Source organism: Lycium barbarum, chromosome 6 (assembly GCF_019175385.1).
Source record: "Lycium barbarum isolate Lr01 chromosome 6, ASM1917538v2, whole genome shotgun sequence".
Taxonomy (NCBI): Eukaryota; Viridiplantae; Streptophyta; class Magnoliopsida; order Solanales; family Solanaceae; genus Lycium; species Lycium barbarum.
Window position 1 is genome coordinate 131468414 of NC_083342.1, and position 11244 is coordinate 131479657.

An 11244-nucleotide genomic window follows, 5' to 3' on the forward strand; every position below is an offset into this window, starting at 1 on the left:
ACAAAATATTAATTTATGGGTTAAATTTTGTATAAGTTGAAACCATGGTTTCAAACCCAAATCATGTTTTTTGGATGATTTGAGTTCAAACCATGATTTCAAACCAGGTTTCAAATCACGACTGAAAATTAATGACCAAACGCCTACTTAGCTTGAATAATTTAATATGGAGAGTAATGTGCCATATCTCATTCTTATTAGTCAAACAGGCACAGTTGAAAAGTCAATCAAGGCTGCTGAAAGCATTAAAGTGACGATTGGGGCAGCAAATATCTGATCCCAATAATTAAATACTCAAAACGTGGTTGAGAACTTGGTGTTCTTCGCTTCTATACTCCTATTCGCTTAATTATTATTTTGGTAAAAAAAAGTGTTCAATCTTATTTTTACAGATTTAATCCTATTAAATGCTATGTGATCAAATTTTAGTGCTAAATTAATTAGGGACAATCTAATCAATTTTGTTTTTGTCTAAGAATTAGTATTTTCTTAAAGAGTGTGCAAATGGTTAAGTGAACACTCTTTTAATCTAGAGGGAGTAATACAATATTAAATTGGTGTATCAATTTATCTCCACTATAATATAACAATAAAAAAGCTTATCATTTCCGAAAGAGATGCCATGCCTCTATATTTTTGTTTTCTTTTTTCGTTTCAAGTTTCTTCAAATGTGGTGAGAAAACTTGAGGCAGTTATAGCTACCATTTCTGTAATGGAAAGATTAGTTTATTTATATTTTATAGTGATAATAGCACTTGTGGTCCTTGAGTTATTGGTATATTATATTTTACTCCTTATAATATATGACCTCAAGACATTAACTTCCAGTTAATAAAAATATGTTCTTTTGGTTCTTATATGTAAAAAAATGTTATATTTTGACTACTTTTAGAGCTATACTATCCTGTGCATATGAAGTACCAATACAGGTTTAAATTAACGCATAAGTAAGTAAATATGGAATGGTTAATCTTTTCTTTGGCTGCCAATAAGAATTAGGGGTGGGCATTCAGGCTGTCGGAATGAAAATTTTGATTTGTATTTATGGTTTTCGGATTGAAGAAATTACAATTCAAATCCAATCCAAATAAATTCGGATTGGATTGGATTCTTTAAGTTTGGTTTGGGGTTAATCGGTTTGGATATTTCGAGTTTTCGGTTTTAATTTTTGTGCCTTTAAGACAACCTTATTAGGAACGAAATTCATGTGGGTCAGTTACCAAGTTGCAGGTCTTAGCATAATGTGAAATCAAATATGTGGATTAAGCAAATAGTTATTATGACTGAACCAAAAGGTATCATGTTACATAGTTCAGTTCTATATTATTCCCTCTGTTTCATTTGAAGTTGTCTTGTTCTTAAAGTTACGAAGTAAGCTCCAGGTTTTCAAGGTATATTATATTTAATTTGGTAGAAATTCTATATTGGACGCAATATTATAATGATAAGGTTGTAGGTTACTAATCTATTGGAACTTTAGACTAATTAGTATTGGACACATATAACATGGGTAAGGCTAAATATAAGATATAAAAATTTTGAATTTTCGGGTCTGACTTGTGGGTTTATCGTCATGACACATGGTTGTAATTTCTGAGTTTACTATATAGTCAATCTCACGTGTGTCTGACTTGTGGGTTTATCGTCTCACGCCTTTTTTCTTTTTCGAGATTTTTTGGATTGCATAAAAATATTTTGATTGTTGATTTCTTCTCTGAGAATTTAAATGAGTCGATGCAGGTTGTGTTTACCTCGAATTTCGATAACAATTGGAATTGTAAGTGAGGTATAGGATATGTAGATGATTTTAATCTATTATTCGGTTGATATGAAATTGATATAGACTTATTTATAATAATATATATAGATATGTAAGTTTTCGCCTACAATAAATATATTGACATTGATGATTGAGTTAAGTATATGTATATATGGCAATATATTGTATTGAGTGGATGAACAAGCCAAAGTATACTTCAAATTCGGACTAAAATGAGAGAGAGAAAGAGAACTTCAATATATTTTTCTATTACAATGTTCTAGATCTCAAAAGTCAACCTCTAAAAGTAGGGAAATGTCATCTATTTATAGGTCCTCATGGGCCTTGAATACAATACAATGTCTTTTAAAATAAAGAAACCCTAAAAGGATAAGGTAGTACAGTACGGTCTGACACCCGTACGGTTGTCAGTACAAAATGACAGAACGGTCTTGACGCGTGGCAGCACCGCAACTGGTAAATCAGACCAACGGCCACGATAAGTTCGGACATGGAGAAATCGGACTAACGGCCACGTAAACTTGACTTGGAGAAATCAGACTAACTGCCACGTTGAGTTTGGTTCGGTGACGCCGGATCAACGGGTACACTTCTTTCATCTCGGGTCAGCCGCCTTCGGTGCAAATCTCCCGGTCTGAAGAAAAGACCAAACATACTCGTGCTCATTTGGTTTTACCCTCGGCCCCCAATCTCACCGGTCTTGCATATACCCAGTTTTTACAGTATACAGGTTGCTGGCATGAAAACACTTCTTGGTATGAATTCCAAAAGCTAGCAAGAAAATGGCCAGCCAACCGTTTATTTTATTTATTTTTAGATAAGTTTTACTGCCAACGGCATAGAGTAATTGATACTCTGCACTTGAATAGTAAAATGCATCTGTGGATAAACCACAAAGTATGTGAAGATAGAAGAATAGGTGCGAACGTACAGTACTGGACATATTATAGTGGATACGAGTCAGGTCATTAATGTTATAATTATGGTAAAATCTTGCACCCAATCATATGATTCAATAGTCAATGAAATGGATAAAGAACATCAAATTTCAGATTTATATTGATAGCGCGGAAGTAAAATTCTAGTTCTCTTTATCTATCCAAATCTTGACAATAAAGTTACGCAATATTCAATAATTATGCTACTTACAAGCTGACCGGAACACTACAATATTTAAAAAATATGGTAAAATCTGCCAATCTTTATCTACGCGTACAAGAGTTGTGGTTCTTCTAGAATTTATGCCAAAGTAAAAGATGGGTGCATTTTAACCGACAGCAGTGGTAATTTATTTATTTTCGTTCAGAAAGTAAGATTCCTCAACGATTTGTATTTTGTGGCCTTTGTCCATGATGTGAAAAGTAAATCTGGAGGTGCGGGCATCCACTTAGCTTGAATAATTTAATATGAAGAGTAGTGTGCCATATCTCATTTCTTATTAGTCAAACACGCACTGTTGAAGAGTAATAGCTAAATGCTCAAAATGTGGTTGAGTAATAGGTATTCTCCAATCTCCCCTTCCTCAATAATACTATATTAAATTGATCCATCAATTTATCTCCACTATATGTAATAATAAAAAAGCTTATCAATTCCGAAAGAGATGTCATGCTCTATTTTTTTTTCTTTTCTTTTTTCGGTTCAAGTTCCCTCTAATGTGGTGAAAAAACTTGAGTCAGTTATAGCTACCATTTCTGTAATAAAAATATTATGTTATTTATAATTTATAGATATAATAGCACTAGTGGTTCCTGAGTCATTGGTATATTATGATTTTATTCCTCGTATTATATGACCTCAAGACATTTAATCTTCAGTTAATAAAAATATGTGTTTTGGTCCTTATATGCGGGTTTGTTCATGGGTCGGTTTAGGTCGATTTTGGGTTAAAATCAAAACCAAACTAATCTAATCGATTTTTAAAATTATTAAAATCAAACCAAACCAAATATAACACATATGCATCGGTTTGGTTGTAGTTTGTTTGCTCCGGTTTGGGTCGATTTTTTGGTTTTAAAGAAAACTAATGGTATTTCTCTCTTTGATGTCTTTTTTTCCTACAATTAGGAGAGAAATTTTTATCCTTTTCCAACTTATAATTCGTTATTACCCTTTTATTGTGGTAGCTATAGTTTTCTTGGATTATGGAGAAAATGTCTTAGCATTTATAAGTTTCAATTAAGTGAATAAAGTTTATAAGAAATACAAAAAATAAATTTAGGTAAATCTCATAGTAGTTTCTTTGAATAAATGAGTTTGAATTTATAGATTTCTTTTTAAAATGAGCTTAAGGTATAAAGTTCATTAGTCTATTAGAGATAAATAAAATTATGCTTAAAAAGTATACAAATTATTTAAAAGTATCTATAAAAATTAATGTATTGTTTGTATATATATATATATATATATATATATATATATATATATATATATATATATATATATATATATATATATATAATTATAAAAATTATGTATAAAATTATCGGTTCGCTTCGATTTTTTCTTCTGGTTGTTTTTAGTAAAACCATAACCAAACCAAATATTATCGATTTTAAAAAAATTAAAATCAAACCAAACCCCACCCAAGTAAATATCGGTTTGGTTCGATTTACGCTTCGGATCGGTTTTTAACCAAAACATGAACACCCCTACTTATATGTTATATTTTGACTACTTTTAGAGCTATACTACTCTTTCGATATGGAGTAACAATACACGTTTTAAATCAACGCACAAGTAATTAATGTTGGAACGGTTAATCTTTTTGGTAAATGTGTGAATATCACAATCAAAGGGATAAAAAGTGCACATTTCAATTAATTGAAAGTTAATGTGTTTGGGAAGATATTACGGGGACTGAAATCAGAGTCTATCAATAACTGGGGACCAAAGCCCAAAGATGTCATTAACCCTATTTCATATTTTAAGAGCCAACTTTGGAAGGAACCTTGGTAATAGTTGGATTCGTGTATAAATTTCCACTGGGCCATTTAAATGGGTTAGTTAACAGTTGGACTCTCTGTTTTCTGGGAAAACCAATACAGACTGGGCCGGTAAGCAACTACACAGAATTTGGGCCTTAAGCCCTTAATATTCTTTATCTGTCTGTTTTGCAGGAGTTTGACATGCTTATCTCCTCTTCTTTTTTTCTTTTATGTTCGAGTAGTAGAAGTGCTCTAAAACATTCACTTATATGTGCAAATATTTGAAGGGAAATTATAATTTATTATATCTGAACTTGAAACCTCTTGATTCCTTAATTCAATTTTCTTCACTAGATTAAGTTGTCGGTGACATAAATAATGACTTTATGTTTAGCATATATCTGCGGTGCAATTGTACATTGATAAAAGATCTATGTGATACTATTGATCTTATACATATAATATAATAAATCTTCCCGACCCTCTCTGAAGGGTTAATTAGTTTTGTTTTTTGCAAACGAAAAGAAAATAGATGATGACAAGTCCTTAATTAATAAACCAAGTAATTGATGAACAAGCATGAATGAGTTACAATCATTAATCTAGAACACTACTATAGAATTATACTTAAAATAGACTAACTAATGTAACAATTGACTAACAATCCCAACTAAAAGCAATATTAATGCTAGAGTGTGTCACACATAAGATGGAAAGATTTGCCTCGTCCTAGCTTTGAAGTTCACTTACCGCCAAAAAATAATCAAGTAGACCAATTGCTTGTCTACTTTTAATGTCCGATACCAATCAATCTGAGAAGGTTATTTTCAGGTCGTCTCCAATAAAATCCCTGTAAAATAACCGGCAAGATATTGCACGATACAAGAACGTAAATCAGCAGCGCGTTCGTTCCCATCCATTTCAGTACTATGGTCCAGTATTTTCTATAGCCCCACACATCAACCACCATATAGACTACAGTGAAGAGAAATCCAGCAGCACCAGCAGTAACACACATATAACTGAATGAGTACAACACCTTATTCAAATGCATCCCAAAACAGTCACATATTACACCCAATAGTACAAGACAAAAGGACGGTATCAACCATTGCTGAATTCTAACTTTATGATCCTTGAAATGGACAATAATGTGCCCATAATGCAGACCAATGAAGCAAGTTACAACTGCCATTAATGAGCTCAATAGTCCTTCTGGATCGAATGGGGCGCGACACCATGATGGAGCATCTGGAGGAAGGGGACCGTAATTAGGAGAATTGACACTACATTTTTTTAATCGTCCGTAAATAGGTCTGGTATATAAGTGGTGAATTCCCAATATTTTTCGATCGATCATTCCTACAGCATTACATGCTGGCCCAATGTCTCCTCGTACACCACATTTCACTGAGAATATTTGTGATTCCGTTGGAATATGATACTCCCAATCAGGAACATATAAACCGTAGAACAAAGAAAGGTATACAATAGTGACAATTATAGTCAAGGCCCATTGAAGGCGGTATTTCTTCAGCAAAGATTGTCCTGAGTTGACTTTATAATTAGTAGCCTTAAGCCAAATTTCACACATAGCTGCTACCAAGAATGATATTGCAATTCTCTGCAATATACCCATCCATCTAATGTTCTCAACGTCCACTCCATAAGTTAGATCGTTTACGCCATGAAAATAGCCTCCTTGAAGAAAGAGGCCAATGATGAAAAGCTTAAAAGCGCGGTGCATTGCTTTTCTAGTCGCAGTCAGTCTGCAGGGCAAGTTCTTGTACGCGAGTCCAAGTGACACCCCAACAATGAAGAGGAAAAATGGCATGACAAAATCCGCCAGGGTTATACCATTCCACGGTGAATGATTAACGGAAGGATAAATTCCACCAGCGTATTCCACAAATATCATCAACGTGACAGTAAGCCCGCGAAAAATGTCAAGAGAAAGAACGCGACCACATCCTGCAACACTAGAACCAGTTGATGTTGGTGATGAAGCAATTTTTTGGAAAGACAATTCAACATTATTGTTGTCTTTTGTTCCATCACTTGTAATAATCTCAACGCTAGGAGAGAAATTTTTAGTCTGAACTGGCACATTCCCTTGTTCGAGATCCCACAGTAATCGCGCATCATTAATCTTCTCTCCGATTAATTGATAAGATCCCATTTTTTCGAAAAATTATGCGTACTCAAGATGAGGAGATTTTTGTAAGGGAACTTGATAATTCTAATGTTCTCTATAATTGTCTATAGAAACTAAGTAGCAACACTCATATTTATAATAGTGCAAAACCTAATTTAACTAGAATTAGAAAACCTATTCCTAAATTGTTTGGACTACAAATCCTATTTTAATTACAGAAATTAAACTAAAAAAACATCAAACGTTAAACACTTTTTTAGTTCAACTGTAAAATAATTAAGCATGCTTAGTCTTGACTTAAAACATCGCCGGTGAAATTTATATAAGTGGAGATTTTTGCTAAAAGTAAGCACGCAAAGGTGCATAATTGAACTATACAATAAATGGGTTTAGAGGCTGTATTTATTATGATAATGACCTGAAATAGGATAGTGGTGTACCTTTTAATTTACTATGCTAAAATTTTTGCTAAACACACTAGGTTGACATTATAATTCAAAAGAAATTAATGAGCAAGTAACTATGTCCAATAAAAAATCTAAAATTCAAGAGGAGAAAAAGATCCATTGTTAAAGAATAGGTGTGACACGAGACAGTTATTTAAAGAACATAAAAGGGTAAAAAATGTCCTTAAACTGTGCAAATTGAGCAAAAATGTCCTTCACTAATAGTTTGGTCAAAAATACCCCTGTAGTTACTTTACCGGGTCAAAAATGCACTTATTGTTACTTTGTTGGGTCAAAAATATCATTTTCCTAATAGACATATTATTTCTTTTCTTTTTCTTTTTAAACACATTCTTTCCTAATAAATTTTTATTTTAACTTGTTTCTTTTCTTTTAAAATCCATGTACTAATAAAAAAGAGGGAAGCAATTTTTTTTTCTTAACTTCATTTTATTAATTAAAATAGAATAACCCCATGTACTTTTTAACTAATAATATAGATCATTTATATAAGATCATAGTAATCTCATTATTAATTGTCATTTAGATAACAATAAAATTCTTTTTCCTTATAAACTACTATTTCTTAATCTTCTCAGAATTGAAGCAGGATAAGCATTTGCTAATTTGACGTTGATGGTACATGATTGTGTGTAGGGATGTACAAAGTAAATCGCATCAAACCGATAAACCGAATCAAAATGAGAAAAAACCCGATTAGTGGTTTGGTTTGACTTGGTTTGGTGTTGAAAAAAAAAAACCCGACTATAATTGGTTTAGTTTGGTTTTAGCTAAAAAAAGTCAAACCGAACCAAACCAACCCGACATTACATGTATTCAATTTTTAAAATATTTTATACATAAAAATATTTATTTGTAATGTAATTTATAAATATTTCTTAATTTTTTTTTGTAGTTTTTTTTATCTATTATCATATTATTCAAGCTTGAAATTAGAATTTTGAATGTGAATAGGTTTTATATCCTATGGATGTTATTAACTCATATAAAGTCCAAACCAAAATCAACTCAACACTAATACTAACAAAAGAAATTCAATTTACCACTAGGAATGACAATAATGTAGGATATATCTCCTTTAGCTTTGCATAATTGGTTTAGAGAGTGAAAATACATTACTTAAGTTTTTTTTTCTTGTCATATAATTAATACTTATTAGCCGTACTTATTCTAGGATGACTTAGTATTTTTAGATTACGGTCATTTTCTTTATGGCTTATTAATTAGCAATATTTATTTTAACCGATTTTATTATCTTTTGTTGAATATTTTAATACAATGTCATCACTCTTCTCACATTTTGTGTTATTTTCTTATGAAACACTTTAATTACATAGTTGTATTTTACTAGGACTAAAAAAATATTTGAAGTAAAAGTTATATATTTTGTATCAAGACTATTCCGAAAACAACACGAATAACCCGAGAAAATCCGAGGTTGAAAAACCCGAATTTTATTGGTTTGGTTTGGTATATAAATTTAAAACCCGATGCAATTAGTTTGGTTTGGTGTTTAAGAAATCCGAACTAACCCGGTCCATGTACACCCCTAACTGCGTGTACTTCTTTCAAATGGTTAGGGTATTTTAATTGGTTGAATTTTTCCCATAGGATATGATTGACATTCACGCGCAAGGCTAAAAAAAAAAAATTGAAACTCATCATATATGTTATGTAAGTCGGATTGTGTTTGATAGACACACTTGAGATCAAGTTCAAGGGTTCAATAGGAACAACACTTAGTTAAAGTATCAAAATAGAAAAAAAAATGCAAGTTTAGAGGACTGCATATGCATTAAGCCTGCATATTTTATGTGACTATAGATCATTATATAAAGATAAATTATTGTTAATAATAAAAAGAGTTATTTTCTATGCACGGAATAATAAGAAAATATGTTCATGTCGATTGAAAAAAAGGAGAGTATTGTAATTCCCTCGGTGATAGTGGGAAAAGGTACAAGTAACAGATCAATGGGCCCACAACAAATACCAAATCGAATATACTACAGAATTGATTCCTAGTAAGATTATTATAATGATACCAAGATCAGCCCAGCCCACCTGACCCCCACTTCCCACCCTCAACTGTATATATATTCAAGCAAATCAACTTCTGTAACTTTATCTTCAGACCAAAAAGGCGGCGCTAGCTAGTTGTCAGCGTCGTGTGGGTCTAATAATGTCAGAACACAAAAAAACTCTCTTCAAATACAAATCATGGTCACCCGACATTCAACGTGAGGAAGCTTGGCTCAAACGTAGGAACAATCATCGTATGCGTCTCGCCGCCGACCGCCGTTCCATGAGCTTCACCGCCGCAGACCACCGCCGTAACATGACCATCGCCGCAGCTGAACATCGTCGTTCAATGAGCGTTACCGACGAGGATCTTGAAGAACTACGTGCTTGTTTTGAATTAGGGTTTGGTTTTGATTTGAATTCGGATTTGGATCCTAAGCTTACTAAAGCTTTTCCAGCTTTGGAGCTTTATCAAGCTGTGAATAAGTTATCTAGATCTTCTTCTTCTGTTTCGATGGGAACTTCTGACTGTGAAACTCCGAAGTCTGTTGAAAGCTCTGTCTCCATTGTTGAACCAGGTAAAAATAAATCTCTATGAAATAATTTATCAAAGTCCAAAATTTTGAAAAACGCAATTTTAGACGGGGAGGGATTTAAAGTTTATGAGTTTTCAATTAACTCTCAAAGTATAGCTCATTTAATTAGTAGGTTCATTATTAAATATTTATATATATAATAAATTTCAAAAAATCAGATAGGCTTACAATTAATTTAATACATTTTCTTATACAAATATAAAATCTAAGTAAAAGCTTCTAAGTTCGTTTTGTAATATTTAGCTCTGCCCTGCGTGATTGTAGCTATTTTAATATTTTCTAATTATATTGTTCTGTTATATTTGTGAAGGTGATGATCCCAAGGAAGTGAAGATGAGGTTGAAACAATGGGCACAAGTGGTGGCTCTTTCAGTGCTTCCATCACCTTCCGTGTTAGGGTAATTGATTTAGAATTTAAAGTTAGTGATATTCGAGAATATTACGTAGATTTCTAAACTCTGTCGTAAGAGTAGGTACAAACAAGATGTATAAATACATATGTCTGTATGTTTTGCTCAATTATATATAAATGGAATTGAATGCTTATTTACTCCATCTGTTTTTTATTGTTTCTCCTTTTCTGCATCTTAATGATCACCACAAAAGGTAGATTGCTTATATTTGTCAGTATAACAATAATAGTAAACAAAAAATAAGTTTCACTTTCTTTCTTTTGCTCTAGAATTGAAGATGTTGATAGATGTTACTTCCTTATTTCTAGTTGTTTCTATAACTGAAGAATGTTTTGTGCCCTAAGGGAAATTATTTTGAAAGTTTTGGGGTTTATTTATTAATATAATTAAAATTTGTGATTATTAGGTTAGTAAAACTAAATTACAGATTCTTGTTAGTTTGCCAAATGCCAATGATCACAGGTGCAATAATGTTCTCGTGATTCTTTATGGATTCTTTAATTTGTCATTATCACTTAAAAAAAAAGAAAAAGGGGTTGATGTTTTGCATTTCTCGGAATGTTCTAGTGTTCCCTAACTAATTTAAACCTTAACAATATGTAACGGTTACATCAAATTATATTAATTTATCATGATTAAGCTATAAATTAAGATAAAAATCGTGTTCATTAATTAGTACTTATGATTTAGTGATAAAAGTATACGTGAAGACATAGTTGGTGTAAACATTAAATACAGATAAGTACATACTTACATGTCGAGGGAGTGCCGTTGGCATTACCGTGAATCCGTGATACTGAGATTAAAAAAAGCAAAAGTAAACATTTTCATTCGCAATGATAGTACAAAATCACACGGAAAACGTGAGAAAGATATACTGATGA

The 11244-nt window shown here is 32.1% G+C and overlaps 2 protein-coding genes across 2 annotated transcripts; one reads left to right on the forward strand and one right to left on the reverse strand.

The window, feature by feature from the left end:
- Positions 1-5497: 5497 nt before the first annotated feature.
- LOC132644680 (uncharacterized) lies at positions 5498-6664 on the reverse strand. Its single transcript, XM_060361287.1, has one exon. It carries the CDS (start codon positions 6623-6625, stop codon positions 5498-5500), a length of 1128 nt encoding a protein of 375 aa, XP_060217270.1. The 5' UTR covers positions 6626-6664.
- A 2769-nt stretch (positions 6665-9433) lies between these two features.
- Positions 9434-10497, forward strand: LOC132600229 (uncharacterized). The gene is made up of 2 exons (XM_060313314.1): positions 9434-9929; positions 10258-10497. Exons 1-2 carry the CDS (start codon positions 9512-9514, stop codon positions 10347-10349), a joined length of 510 nt encoding a protein of 169 aa, XP_060169297.1. The 5' UTR covers positions 9434-9511; the 3' UTR covers positions 10350-10497.
- The last annotated feature ends 747 nt before the right edge of the window (positions 10498-11244 follow it).

Coding starts and splice junctions, on each gene's coding strand:
- LOC132644680 (XM_060361287.1), bottom strand. CDS start 6,625: ATGATATTTGTGGAATACGCTGGTGGAATTTATCCTTCCGTTAATCAT.
- LOC132600229 (XM_060313314.1), top strand. CDS start 9,512: ATGTCAGAACACAAAAAAACTCTCTTCAAATACAAATCATGGTCACCC. Junction 9,930..10,257: donor TGTCTCCATTGTTGAACCAG/GTAAAAATAAAT, acceptor ATATTTGTGAAG/GTGATGATCCCAAGGAAGTG.